The sequence below is a fragment of the Coregonus clupeaformis genome, chromosome 11 (assembly GCF_020615455.1).
Source record: "Coregonus clupeaformis isolate EN_2021a chromosome 11, ASM2061545v1, whole genome shotgun sequence".
In the NCBI taxonomy this organism is placed as follows: domain Eukaryota; kingdom Metazoa; phylum Chordata; class Actinopteri; order Salmoniformes; family Salmonidae; genus Coregonus; species Coregonus clupeaformis.
This window is the reverse complement of record NC_059202.1, coordinates 18,550,677-18,566,310: the sequence shown is the minus strand read 5'-3', so window position 1 is coordinate 18,566,310 and position 15,634 is coordinate 18,550,677. Positions and strand designations below refer to the sequence as shown.

At 45.0% G+C, this 15,634-nt stretch overlaps 1 protein-coding gene across 1 annotated transcript in view; it reads right to left on the bottom strand.

Moving 5' to 3' along the window:
• LOC121577120 (nuclear receptor subfamily 5 group A member 2-like) overlaps positions 1-15,634 on the bottom strand; it is a 163,794-nt gene that overhangs the window by 51,578 nt on the left and 96,582 nt on the right. Inside the window, exon 6 of the mRNA XM_041890912.2 lies at positions 471-590. Within this exon, the coding sequence (XP_041746846.2) occupies positions 471-590 (120 nt within the window). The remainder of the gene's footprint in view (positions 1-470; positions 591-15,634) is intronic.

Genomic DNA, 15,634 nt, shown 5'->3' with positions numbered 1-15,634 from the left:
CTCTCTCTCTTTCGCTTTCCCCTCTCTCTCTCTCTCTCTGTCAGTTGACATACTGACTGAGGAATCACAGGCTGTGTTGAGGGCCTCGTCAGGAGCCTCAGGCGGCAGCCCTCGCAGGCTCCTCTGGGGCACAGCAAAGGTAAATCATAACAGGCTTTTTTTCTACCGCTAATGACTCTACAGGCATGTTTAAACAAGCACTTTATATATTCGTCTTGCTTGATGCAAAAAAAATAAAATAATAGAAAATGCATAATTGATTATTCTGGTCACATTAGCGTATACCTATAAGCATAATCTATTTTTAATGGAGCGGTGACTGCGCTGGGGCCGGTGTGGTCGATAGCGCTTTAAAGGGTGTTGATGTGCACGTGCCGAGTGTCTGATGAGGTCTAGGTGGAGGGTGTGGGGAGAAGGGGAGTGGCCAGGCAGGAAGGGGCGGGCGGGGGTTGGGGAATCAGGTGACTTACCTGTTGGCCGGTGACCAATAGGATGGAGCCCTCTTTGGCGTGCATCACCTGACGGAAAATGTGGTCGAGGATGAGGAGCTCGCTCCAACAGTTCTGGAGGAGCTTCATTTGGTCATCCACCTGTTCGTGAGACAACGGGAGAAGGAGAGAAGAAGAAGGTCATTTGTTGACGTTGATGCTAATGATAATGCTATGCCAACGTGTCATGCTACGTTTATTCCGCCTCTGAATAAAAAGGATACGAAAAATTTAAACACCTCCGTGACATTATTCTCTTAGTGAAAGGTTTTAGGGTGAAGCGAGCTACAACACTTTTGTGGTTTGACAAGTAGACACAACTCAGGGTAGATTGAGTAGCGTTGATCACTCTTCCACAGGTGGTGGTCAGGGGTGTAGTGGAGGGTAAACACAAGTAAATGCAGTTCATCCACTTTTTTTCGGAAAAACTGCATTGAAAGTATAGGGAGCGTTACTTTTTTCAACGCGATCGGGTGATAAGAGTTTACCCACCTATTGTATCACTACATCACTTGTGGAGGTAGACAACTTCACACTATACTGCGGTTTCACATAACCGTCCCCTACTCCCCTTCCCCGTCCAAACACATCCACACCACAGCTTTCAAAGAGCCCATGCACATCCCTGTTTGTCAGCATTACTGCTTTTATCTGTTTTCCCCAGTGCCACCAGTTGCTGAGTGATTTCACCGTTCTCAATGATTAAGTAGCGAGTTTTCTCCGCAACACGGAGGCTGGTGACTCCCGTTCCGGTGACTGACGCATGCCGAAGGTAGTCTGATACACCGCAACAACCCATCCATTGTGAACCAGTTACTTCCCAGGTCTCACTGCGTTAATCATTCCACACTGTAGCCACAAACACAGAAAGAACACAGAAAGGCCACATTCAGAAGGAATAGAATGAGGAAGAAGACAGGGAGATTCCTCTCTCACCCCTCCTTCCCCCTTCGACAAACAGTGTCACCCTCGATACTATTTATCTGACTTGCGGAATGACGTGGCTTCGCAAAACGCTTTCGGTTGGTGTTGTTGTGGCGAAATGCGCTTTGCATGAGTCCGAGAGAATCCTTGGGTTAACAGTTAAGGTCTGTGACGTTGCACTCTAAAACGTCAGTGAGTTTTACAGAAGAATGCAGACCTGTGGTAAAACTGCCTCACTGACAGGTACGGTACAATTGGTGGAGAAAGGAATGCTATTATCCATACTGGAACTTTGTAAAAGAGGCCATTTGTTTCAATCAAAGCGCTGTGAAATCAATGAGCTAACGGATGTCTGCTGCACATAGAACACTTTATTACCTTGAATGACACTGTGGTAGTTTCAGCGCAACTGTTATTGAGGCTGATTGTTTTGACTGCAGAGGAGTTATTTAGCCTCCACCCCAGACATAACAGTGGCACTATCGCTGAGAGTTTCGCTTGGAGGAGCAGACTCAAACCGAGACTGTCTGTCTGTCTGTCTGTCTGTCTGTCTGTCTGTCTGTCTGTCTGTCTGTCTGTCTGTCTGTCTGTCTGTCTGCAGTGACCAGTCCTGTAATTCCTGTCTTTCTCTCTCATCCCTCCTTTCTTTGGTCGGGTGAACGGAGGCCATATACCAGAGGAACATTCTAATGCAGTCAGTAAAACCATCAGGGAGGGAGGGAAGAAGGGAGGGGGGGGGGAGGGATGGGGTGGGGGGCTGGGGGGAGTGGGTGAGGGAAGGATGGGGGAGGGCGTGAGGGAAGGAGGGAGGGAGTGGGTGAGGTAGGGAGGGAGGGATGGGGGAGGGTGTGAGGGAAGGAGGGAGGGAGGGGGGGTGGGCGTGAGGGAGTGAGGGATAGAGGGCATTAGGGAGGGAGGGAGGGAGGGAGGAGGTGGAGAAAGATGGGCAGTTAGTCCCCGCTCTTCAAAGCAGGCCTGTCAGGGGTCCTGGCGAGTGCCGGGGTCCCCATCAAAGGGAGCCGTCCTCACGCCTCCTTCCTGGCAACATCAATACTGACAGAGCTTTCTGCCTGGCAGCATCACTCCTGACAGAGTTCCTTCCTGGTAGCAACACTTCATACAGAGCCTCCTTCCTGGCAGCATCACTCCAGACAGAGCTGCCATCCTGGCAGCATCACTCCAGACAGTGCTTCCTTCCTGGCAGCATCACTCCAGACAGAGCTTCCTTCCAGGATGCATCACTCCAGACAGAGCTTCCTTCCTGGCAGCATCACTCCAGACAGAGATTCCTTCCTGGCAGCATCACTCCAGACAGTGCTTCCTTCCTGGCAGCATCACTCCAGACAGTGCTGTCTTCCTGGTAGCATCACTCCAGACAGCGCTGCCTTCCTGGCAGCATCACTCCAGACAGAGCTACCATTCTGGCAGCATCACTCCAGACAGAGCTACCTTCCTGGCAGCATTACTCCAGACATATCCTCCTTCCTGGCAGCATCAGTCCAGACAGAGCCAGTTTATCAAAGGAGACAAGGGGAGACGAGGGGGACGCGAGGCGGGAGCGGGGGTGACCCGCACAGCGACCGAGACAAGACGAGCAAAGTGAGGCGTGGAGAGGGATCGCCGACCCTTTAAGTGCCAATGACACTGGCTGTTTCCCTGACAAGATTTTCCTTTGCACTGTCACATCGTTGAACCCAACAAGCTATGGATTTCACAAAATCCGTCTGTCCGTCCACTCAGATACAAGGAGTGGTCTGACGAGGGAGGGGATTTATTTTACCGTCTCTGTCTGTTCTGTATTCTGTTCATGAGAACTGGAATGTGAACGTGTTGTAAAGAAAATAATATGTAGCCAAAGCCAACAGCTTTAGACAATAACATTTCTTAAGTAAATGGCCCAATAAAGTGTTTAATGAATGTTACAGTTGATTGAACTATATGGAACCAATAACATGTGTGATTTAGGAGGCGGCCAGGCTGATATTGATCATACCAAGCAGTAAACTGTAGAGAACATGGATGATAGCGTTAGTAGAATCATGCTTCATCCGACTGCAGAAAACAGACTTCACAGTTTCATCATCAAAACTACACCACTGACCACTATCATTAAAACGGGTACATTCAGAACTACACAACTGACCACTATCATTAAAACGGGTACATTCAGAACTACACAACTGACCACTATCATTAAAACGGGTACATTCAGAACTACACAACTGACCACTATCATTAAAGCGGGTACATTCAGAACTACACAACTGACCACTATCATTAAAACGGGTACATTCAGAACTACACAACTGACCACTATCATTAAAACGGGTACATTCAGAACTACACAACTGACCACTATCATTAAAACGGGTACATTCAGAACTACACAACTGACCACTATCATTAAAACGGGTACATTCAGAACTACACAACTGACCACTATCATTAAAACGGGTACATTCAGAACTACACAACTGACCACTATCATTAAAACGGGTACATTCAGACTAGATTTAGTTTCTGAAAAACCAGACGGTGAAGAACAAATAGCAGCTAAACTTCCAGAATGTATCTGTTGTGTACTTTGTATCTGTAGTGTAGTAAATTGTGGCACATTCAGTAGAACGTCAAACTACCCATCCATGTCTAGAGTCTAACTGGAACCCTCCATCCACGCAACAGTGAAATCATGAAACAGTCATGACCAAGGCTTTGGCTTGTTAGCTTTGGGTTTGGCACTGATAGCGGTCGAATAGCCCCCCTAAGAAGAATATTTTACCTCAGATAGGCCCAAACTGCTTCAAACATTTAAGGCTATTTTCAAGGTGTACTTTTTCATTTTAATATCATCACTGCTTTTTTTCTTCTTCTTTTTTTCCAAGCAGGAACTTCTCTCAGCGCTTGTAATGAAAAATACATATCCTCCCAGAAACCAATTTAACACCTTTACGGCCATTCAGGCCAGAGGGATCAATGCCCTGATCAATCGCTTAACCACAAGCACAGATGAATGTTTTCTACTTCACACAGAGAGAGAGAAAGAGGCAGAATAAGAAATAAGAGAGAGAGAGAGAGAGAGAGAGAGAGAGAGAGAGAGAGAGAGAGAGAACTTAAGGAATGTAGAGAAAATAAAATATAGTGATTAAGAAAATACAATATCCCCTATCTTTCGGGAATGTAAAGTAATTGGGAATGGTGTGTTTGGAGGACCCAACAGTAATATTTATTAATCGTCCCCTGCTAAGAAGAGACCACTGATAATAATGCTGATAATGGTCTGGAGTCAAAACCGGCAAAGCATATATATATATATATATATATATATATATATATATATATATACAGTACCAGTCAAAGGTTTGGACACACCTACTCATTCAAGGGTTTTTCTTTATTTTGACTATTTTCTACATTGTAGAATAATAGTGAAGACATCAAAACTATGAAATAACACTCATGGAATAGATTTTAGATTTTAGATTCTTCAAATAGCCACCCTTTGCCTTGATGACAGCTTTGCACACTCTTGGCATTCTCTCAACCAGCTTCATGAGGTATTAATTTCAATTAACAGGTGTGCCTTGTTAAAAGTTAATTTGTGGAATTTCTTTCCTTCTTAATGTGTTTGAGCCAATCAGTTGTGTTGTGACATGGTAGGGTTGGTATATAGAACATAGCCCTATTTGGTAAAAGACCAAGTCCATATTATGGCAAGAACAGCTCAAATAAGCAAAGAGAAATGACAGTCCATCATTACTTTAAGACATGAAGTCAATACGGAACATTTCAAGAACTTCGAACATTTCTTCAAGTGCAGTCGCAAAAACCATCAAGCGCTATGATGAAACTGGCTCTTATGAGGACCGCCACAGGAAAGGAAGACCCATAGTTACCTCTGCTGCAGAGGATAAGTTCATTAGAGTTACCAGCCTTAGAAATTGCAGCCAAAATAAATGCTTCACAGAGTTCAAGTAACAGACACATCTCAACATCAACTGTTCAGAGGAGACTGCGTGAATCAGGCCTTCATGGTCGAATTGCTGCAAAGAAACCACTACTAAAAGACACCAATATGAAGAAGAGCCTTGCTTGGACCAAGAAACACGAGCAATGGACATTAGACCGGTGGAAATCTGTCCTTTGGTCTGATGAGTCCAAATTTGTGATTTTTGGTTCCAACCGCCGTGTCTTTGTGAGATGCAGAGTAGGTGAACAGATTATCTCTGCATGTGTGGTTTCCACCGTGAAGCATGGAGGAGAAGGTATGATGGTGTGGGGGTGCTTTGCTGGTGACACTGTCTGTGATTTATTTAGAATTCAAGGCACACTTAACCAGCATGGCTAGAACAGCATTCTGCAGTGATACGCCATCCCATCTGGTTTGGGCTTGGTTGGAATATAATTTGTTTTTCAACAGGACAATGACCCAATACACCTCCAGGCTGTGTAAGGGCTATTTGACCAAGAAGGAGAGTGATGGAGTGCTGCATCAGATGACCTGGCCTCCACAATCCCCCAACCTCAACCCAATTGAGATGGTTTGGGATGAGTTGGACCGCAGAGTGAAGGAATAGTGCTCAAGATATGTGGGAACTCCTTTCAAGACTGTTGGAAAAGCATTCCAGGTGAAGCTGGTTGAGAGAATGCCAAGAGTGTGCAAAGCTGTCATCAAGGCAAAGTGTGGCTACTTTGAAGAATGTAAAATATAATATATATTTTGATTTGTTTAACACTTTTTTGGTTACTACATGATTCCATATGTGTTATATCGTAGTTTTGATGTCTTCACCATTATTCTACCATGTAGAAAATAGTAAAAATAAAGAAAAACCTTTAAATGAGTATGTGTGTCCAAACTTGTGACTGGTAGTGTAAATATATATATTTTTGTGGTGTGCTGTTTTTGGTCGAAAGCCACGATCATTGTTAAGTGTTGTGGGTATGGTGACCTAACAAGGGACACAGCTGGATCAGATTTTAAGAAGACCTGATGGCCTACTGAACATATTAATATAACCCCCTTCAGTGCTCCCCCCCATCGGACTAGCTAGACGTGTATCAACGTTCTCTCTGAGAACTACAGCTGAAGTTTGAAGTTCACTTCAATGAGGGGAGTCTCGAGCATGTCATAGTTTTAGTTGTCTTCTGTTGGCATCTGTTCGTCTGGTGGCGAACAGGCCTCTTGTAGGGTATTATTCACCTGGGGATAGCAATTAATTTCAATAGAGTAGGATTCTCTGTTTTCAGGCTGTTACTCAGCCTGGTTTACTTCAACACACATTCTACCCCTAGACGGATTGTTCAGATTTGGTTGTAGGTGTTTGGATTTGAGTTTCTTTCTTCTGCATTTTTTGTGATCCTGTAGAAAGCCATGCCCAAACGAAATCTAATCGATAATGGTTGATAATTAAAAGAACAATCTTCCACAATAATGTGGAACCTCCTATTACACAATACCAATACTGCTTTAAAACAATATAAACAAAAAACACCAAATAGAGTGTCCTGTCTAGTAATTGTATTTCTATGGTAATAATGGATTGTAAAATAGCCTTAGTGAGTAAGTAAATCCCTGGGATGTGCTGTATGTGACCTGGGGCCAACCAGCCAGCCAGGGCTCCAGTTTTCCCAGGGACGGGGCCTAGTGGACGGGGGTGAACTGAACCATTAGTCTGTCCTCTCCTCTACTCTCCCTGATCCTGTGGAAATCTCCCAGTCTGTTTGTCATGGCAGAGGCTCCATTTGGACCCTGGTCCATCTCCCGCTGTGGCTAGGGGGTGATAAGCATGCTGGGAAAATGTGCAGGTAACGGTGGTGGTGGTGTGAGCCATAGGTATGAAGTGGGTATGACGTCACATCATCGTTTTCAGATAGAAATGGCATTTATAGAGCAGATGAAGTAGTTGCATCGGATGGATTTTTTTGTTTGTTTGTTTTTTTAAGTACAAAAGGGAAAATAAATAAACATAAATATGGGTTGTATTTACAATGGTGTTTGTTCTTCACTGGTTGCAATTTCTTGTGGCAACAGGTCACAAATCTTGCTGCTGTGATTGCACACTGGTATTTCACCCAATAGATATTGGAGTTAATCAAAATTGGGTTTGTTTTCAAATTGTGTTTGTAATATGGTCATACATTTGGCAGGAGGTTAGGAAGTGCAGCTCAGTTTCCACCTCATTTTGTGGGCAGTGTGCACATCTCTTGAGAGCCAGGTCTGCCCATGGCGGCCTTTCTCAATAGCAAGGCTATGCTCACTGAGTCTGTACATAGTCAAAGCTTTCCTTAAGTTTGGGTCAGTCACAGTGGTCAGGTATTCTGCCACTGTGTACTCTCTGTTTAGGCCGAAATAGCATTCTAGTTTGCTCTGTTTTTTTGTTAATTCTTTCCAATGTGTCAAGTAATTATATTTTTGTTTTCTCATGATTTGATTGAGTCTAATTGTGTTGCTGTCCTGGGGCTCTGTGGGGTCTGTTTGTGAACAGAGCCCCAGGACCAGCTTGCTTAGGGGACTCTTATCCAGGTTAATCTCTCTGTAGGTGATGGCTTTGTTATGGAAGGTTTGGGAATCGCTTCCTTTTAGGTGGTTGTAAAGTTTAATGGCTCTTTTCTGGATTTTGATAATTAGCGGGTATCGGCCTAATTCTGCTCTGCATGCATTATTTGGTGTTTTACATTGTACACTGAGGATATTTTTGCAGAATTCTACATGCAGAGTCTCAATTTGGTGTTTGTCCCATTTTGTGAGTTATTGGTTGGTGAGGGGACCCCAGACCTCACAACCATAAAGGGCAATGGGTTCTATAACTGATTCAAGTATTTTTAGCCAAATCTTAATTAGTATGTTGAATTTTATGTTCATTTTAATGGCGTAGAAGGCCCTTGCCTTATCTCTCAGATCGTTCACAGCTTTGTGGAAGCTACCTGTAGTGTTGATGTTTAGGCCGAGGTATGTATAGTTTTTTGTGTGCTCTAGGGCAACGGTGTCTATATGGAATTTGTATTTGTGGTCCTGGCAACTGGACCTTTTTTGGAACACCATTGTTTTTTGTCTTACTGAGATTTACTGTCAGGGCCCAGGTCTGACAGAATCTGTGCAGAAGATCTAGGTGCTGCTGTAGGCCCTCCTTGGTTGGGGACAGGAGCACCAGATCATCAGGAAACAGTCAACACTTGACTTCAGATTCTAGTAGGGTGAGGCCGGGTGCTGCAGACTGTTCTAGTTTCGTTGATATATATGTCGAAGAGGGTGGGGCTCAAGCTGCATCCCTGTCTCACCCCATGGCCCTGTGGAAAAAAATGTGTGTTTTTTGCCAATTTTAACCACACACTTGTTGTTTGTATACATGGATTTTATAATGTTGTTTGTTTTTCCCCCAACACCACTTTCCATACATTTGTATAGCAGACCCACATGCCAAATTGAGTCAAAAGCTTTTTGGAACTCAACAAAGCATGAGAAGACTTTGCCTTTGTTTTTTGTCAATTAGGGTGAATATGTGGTTTGTCTTACGGTAATTTGGTAAAACGCCAATTTGAATTTGCCAAGTACATTGTTTTCACTGAGGAAGTATGGGGATTCTATTGGAGGGGAGCACACATGAGGATACGATGTACGAAATAAAAGTAACAAATAATTAAAGAGCAGCAGTAGAAATAACAATAGCGAGGCTATATACAGGGGGTACCGGTACCGAGTCAATGTGAAGGGGCACCGGTTAGTCGAGGTAATTGAGGTAATATGTACATGTAGGTAGAGTTATTAAAGTGACTATGCATATATAATAAACAGAGAATAGTAGCAGCGTAAAAGAGGGGCGGAGGGCAATGCAAGGGGCAGAGGGCAATGCAAATAGTCTGGGTAGCCATTTGATTAGATGTTCAGGAGTCTTATGGCTTGGGGGTAGAAGCTGTTTAGAAGCCTCTTGGACCTAGACTTGGCACTCCGGTACCGCTTGCCGTGCGGTAGCAGAGAAAACAGTCTATGACTAGGGTGGCTGGAGTCTTTGAAATTTTTTGGGCCTTTCTCTGACACCGCCTGGTATAGAGGTCCTGGATAGCAGGAAGCTTGGCCCCAGTGATGTACTGGGCCGTACGCACTACCCTCTGTAGTGCCTTGCGGTCAGAGGTAGTGATGCAACCAGTCAGGATGCTCTCGATGGTGCAGCTGTAGAACCTTTTGAGGATCTGAGGACCCATGCCAAACCTTGTCAGTCTCCTTAGGAGGAATAGGTTTTGTTGTGCCCTCTTCACGACTGTCTTGGTGTGCTTGGACCATGTTAGTTTGTTGGTGATGTGGACACCAAGGTACTTGAAGCTCTCAACCTGCTCCACTACAGCCCTGTCGATGAGAATGGGGGCGTGCTCGGTCCTCTTCTTTTTCCTGTAGTCCACAATCATCTCCTTTGTCTTGATCACGTTGAGGGAGAGGTTGTTGTCCTGGCACCACACGGCCAGGTCTCTGACTTCCTTCCTATAGGCTGTCTCGTCATTGTCGGTGATCAGGCCTATCGCTGTTGTGTCATCGGCAAACTTAATGATGGTGTTGGACTCGTGCCTGGCCATGCAGTTATGAGTGAACAGGGAGTACAGGAGGGGACTGAGCACGCACCCCTGAGGGGCCCCCGTGTTGAGTATCAGCGTGGCGGATGTGTTGTTACCTACCCTTACCACCTGGGGGCGGCCCATCAGGAAGTCCAGGATCCAGTTGCAGAGTTAGGTGTTTAGTCCCATGGTCCTTAGCTTAGTGATGAGCTTTGAGGGCACTATGGTGTTGAATGCTGAGCTGTAGTCAATTAATAGCATTCTCACATAGGTGTTCCTTTTGTCCAGGTGTGAAAGGGCAGTGTGGAGCGCAATAAAGATGGCATCATCTTTGGATCTGTTGGGGTGGTATGCAAATTGGAGTGGGTCTAGGGTTTCTGGGATAATGGTGTTTATGTGAGCCATGACCAGCCTTTCAAAGCACTTTATGGCTACAGACGTGAGTGCTACGGGTCTGTAGTCATTTAGGCAGGTTACCTTAGCGTTCTTAGTCACAAGGACTATGGTGGTCTGCTTGAAACATGTTGGTATTACAGACCCAGACAGGGAGAGGTTGAAAGTGTCAGTGAAGACACTTGCCAGTTGGTCAGCGCATGCTCAGAGTACACGTCCTGGTAATGTTGACCTTTTTAAAGGTCTTACTCACATCGGCTACGGAGAGCGTGATCACAGAGTCGTCTGGAACAGCTGATGCTGTCATGCATGTTTCAGTGTTACTTGCCTTGAAGCGAGCATATAAGTGATTTAGGCTTGTGTCACTGTGCAGCTCGTGGCTGTGCTTCCCTTTGTAGTCTGTAATAGTTTGCAAGCCCTGCCACATCCGACGAGCATCGGAGCCTGTGTAGTACTATTTGATCTTAGTCCTGTATTGAGGCTTTGCCTGTTTGATGGTTCATCGGAGAGCATAGCAGGATTTCTTATAAGCCTCCGGGTTAGAGTCCCGCTCCTTGAAAGCGGCAGCTCTACCCTTTAGCTCAGTGCGGATGTTGCCTGTAATCCATGGCTTCTGGTTGGGGTATGTACGTACAGTCATTGTGGGGACGACGTAATCGATGCACTTATTGATGAAGCCAGTGACTGATGTGATGTACTCCTCAATGCCATCGGAAGAATCCCAGAACATATTCCAGTCTGTGCTAGCAAAACAGTCCTGTAGCTTAGCATCTGCTTCATCTGACCACATTTTTATTGACCGAGTCACTGGTGCTTCCTGCTTTAGTTTTTGCTTGTAAGCAGGAATCAGGAGGATAGAATTATGGTCAGATTTGCCAAATGGAGGGCGAGGGAGAGCTTTGTACGCGTCTCTGTGTGTGGAGTAAAGGTGGTCTAGATTTTTTTCCCTCTGGTTGCACATTTAACATGCTGGTAGAAATTAGGTAAACCGGATTTTTATGTTTCCCTGCATTAAAGTCCCCGGCCACTAGGAGTGCCACCTCTGGATGAGCGTTTTCCTGTTTACTTATGGCCGTATACTGTTCATTGAGTGCGGTCTTAGTGCCAGCATCGGTTTGTGGTGTTAATAGACAGCTACGAAGAATATAGATGAAAACTCTCTTGGTAGATAGTGTGGTCTACAGCTTATCATGAGATACACTACCTCAGGCGAGCAAAACAATGAGACTTCCTTAGATATCGTGCACCAGCTGTTGTTTACAAATATACACAGACCGCCACCCTTGTCTTACCAGAGGCTGCCGTTCTATCCTGCCGATACAGTGTATGCCAGCTGTATGTTATTCATGTCATCGTTCAGCCACGACTCGGTGAAACAGAAGTTATTACAGTTTTAATGTCCCGTTGGTAGGATATTCCTGCCTGTAGTTTGTCCACTTTATTATCAAGCGATTGTAAGTTGGCCAATAGTATCGATGGCAAAGGCAGATTAGCCACTCGTCGCTGGCTCCTTACCAAGCACCCCAATCTCCTTCCGCGATATCTCCTTTTCTTTCTACTGTGAATGACGGGGATGAGGGCCCTGTCGGGTGTCTGGAGCAAATCCCTCTCGTCCGACTCATTAAAGAAAAATTATTCATCCAGTTCAAGGTGAGTAATCGCTGTTCTGATGTCCAGAAGCTCTTTTCGGTCATAAGAGACGGTAGCAGCAACATTATGTACAAAATAAGTTACAAACAATGAGAAAAAACACACAAAATAGCACGGTTGGTTAAGAGTCCATAAAACGGCAGCCATCTATCTCTCTCTCTATCTCTCTCTCTCTCTCTCTCTCTCTCTCTCTCTCTCTCTCTCTCTCTCTCTCTCTCTCTCTCTATCTCTCTCTCTCTCTCTCTCTCTCCCTCTTCTCTCTCTCTCTCCCTCTCTCTCTCTCTCTCTCTCTCTCTCTCTCTCTCTCTCTCTCTCTCTCTCTCTCTCTCTCTCTGCCTCTCTCTCTGCCTCTCTCTCTCTGCCTCTCTCTCTCTGCCTCTCTCTCTCTGCCTCTCTCTCTCCCTCTCTCATATCCTAGTCTTGGTGCCAGACCATTCAGTTTGGAATAGAGGGGGGCATATGGTAGGTAAATCACACACATGCTTGAAATCCCCTTCCCCCCAGCACCTGTTTAGAAGTCATCTAGATCTTATATCAGGTAACCTTGGTGAACGTATGCAGGCCTATCCCCCAAGGCCCAATTTTTCAAAAGTTCTATATCTGGATTTTGCCTATCGGATAGGATTAAATACATAGAAATAGAATGAATGGAACAGACAAATCATTGACTTGAATCGGGGACTCCCTTTCTATTCATTATATTTCTATGCATTTATTCTATCCAGATAACTTTTGAAAAACTGGGATCTGGGCCGAGAGAAGCCCTGTACAGATATTACTGTATGTCTCAAAACACCAATATAAATATTAAGCCTACACAATGGGTCAGAGAGATGATAACTCATACCCCTCTGACAATGGGTCAGAGAGATGATAACTCATACCCCTCTGACAATGGGTCAGAGAGATGATAACTCATACCCCTCTGACAATGGGTCAGAGAGATGATAACTCATACCCCTCTGACAATGGGTCAGAGAGATGATAACTCATACCCCTCTGACAATGGGTCAGAGAGATGATAACTCATACCCCTCTGACAATGGGTCAGAGAGATGATAACTCATACCCCTCTGACAATGGGTCAGAGAGATGATATGTTTTATGTTTTTTTGCCTTTAAACAAGATCAACAGATGAGCATTTGCTCTGTACCGTGGAAAACCACATAACTTTCACTTTGAAGTGGACATGTCAAAATGTCAACAAAATGGCAAAGATATATGAATATATACACAGAGTGGACAAAACATTAAGGACACCTGTTCTTTCCATGAGATGGGCTGACCAGGTGAATCCAGGTGAAAGCTATGATCCCTTATTGATGTCACTTAAATCCACTTCAATCAGTGTAGATGAAGCGGAGGAGGCAGGTTAAAGAAGGATTTTTAAGCCTTGAGACAACTGAGACATTGATTGTGTACGTGTGCCATTCAGAGGGTGAATGGGCTAGACAAAATATTGAAGTGCCTTTGAACGCGGTATGGTAGTAGGTGCCAGGCGCACCGGTTTGAGTGTGTCAAGAACTGCATCGCTGCTGGGTTTTTCATGCTCAACAGTTTCCTGTGTGTGTCAGGAATGGTCCCCCACCCAAAGGACATCCAGCCAACTTGACACAACTGTGGGAAGCGTTGGAGCCAACACGGGCCAGCATCCCTGTGGAACGCTTTCGACACCATGTAGAGTGCATGCCCCGACGAATAGAGGCGGTGCAACTCGATATGAGGAAGATGTACTTAATGTTTTGTACACTCTGTGTATTTAGTTATTGAGTGATCTCTCAGTAATCACGATAGCACATTGGTAGTAGTCAGTCAAAGCTAAGCTGGGCTTGGTTAAAACTCTGGATGGGGGACCAAATAAATAGCTGTAGATAGACCAACTCTCCAGTTGGGGGCGCTGCATAGAAGACCAAATGGATAGCGGTTGATAGAGTAACTCTCCATTTGGAGGTGCTGCCCAGCCGTTTTTATAGTGGATATAACGTTGAAAAGCTGACGTTGTTTTAAAGGTACAAACTCAACATATTTTATACAAGGTGTGTCTATGTTGAAAAATTGGTTAACAATAATGACAATCCCGTGGATAAAATGTCACCCTCAAAACAACAGTTTACATTGATGCAACTCAATATTAGGATGGTATCCTTAATGTTTTGTGTTTATATTCAGTGTATAGATATATGAATTAGAGAACAGAATAAAGAATCAGTGGTCGAGGCTTCGGACTGGCTCCTTTGGGTAGAGGTGACCGTCTGCCTCTCTGAGTGGCCGGAGAGAAGGAGGGAGCGTGTGTGTGTGTGTGTGTGTGTGTGTGTGTGTGTGTGTGTGTGTGTGTGTGTGTGTGTGTGTGTGTGTGTGTGTGTGTGTGTGTGTGTGTGTGTGTGTGTGTGTGTGTGTGTGTGTACATTCATAATATGTTAGAAAAATGGCCTGAGTTTGCTGCATGGGCTCTTGAGGGCTTAAAGCTAAGACGCTATCAACTAATTATCAAAAACAGAGGGCTAATCAATTATTCACATGAACATTAGGCTCATAAAATACACGAAGCCAGGGGAGTAGGAGCTCTCAAATGTTACCCTCCCTGAGACGTGCACACACACACGCACGCACCCACACACACACACACACACACACACACACACACACACACATATGCACAGACGCACACACACGCTCGCACACACACAACAAACACACACACATATGCACAGACGCACACACACGCACGCACACACACACACACAAACACACACACACATATGCACAGACGCACACACACGCACGCACACACACACACACACACACACAAACACACACACACATATGACGCACAGACGCACACACACACACACACACACACTCACACACCCCACAGACCCCCACACATCCACAAATCCACCCCCACCCTCCACCACCCCGACCTCCCACCCACCTAACTGAAATACAGTGAGAAAATAATGCCTTCCACATGTGAAATGAGTTTGTGCTCTGTAAGACTATTGGGTAGTATTGATCTGTTCAACAGTGCTCAATCTACCAGAAAATACACTGCATTAAGCCTGAGCAGGCAGGTCCTGAGTGATCTGTTGGGGAAAAGGGGGGGTTCATTTGATTTGAATTCTATGCATTGTTTGACTTGATTCCGAGATTTACGGCTGTAAGCTACTGTATGGTAAGAGGGGATGTCGATATTGTGTGTGTGTGTGTGTGTGGGGGAGACTGCGGGAGGGGGGGACTGCGATCCTTCTATGGATAACACACACAAATACATTGGTATTGACTAGACTCCTATATAATTCAGTCCAGAAGAGAGACAGCCTGGCAGACAGATGCCTCAGTCAGTCTGAAGAGGAGACAGTACAGTACGTTCCCATTAGTGTGGCTCTAGTACCTCACAGCTGGGGCCACTCGGGAAGCCATTTTGGTTGGGGCTTTAATATAAAAATAACATCTGAATTAAACTAATTAATCTATCTATGAAATTGAATGACTGTGAACGGTTGTGTCTCTTGTGAAATACTGTAGCACTTCCTTTCCCAACAGGCCTTTGTGATGAATGTATCAGGGAGAGTGTGTGTGTGTGTGTGTGTGTGTGTGTGTGTGTGTGTGTGTGTGTGTGTGTGCATGCATGCGC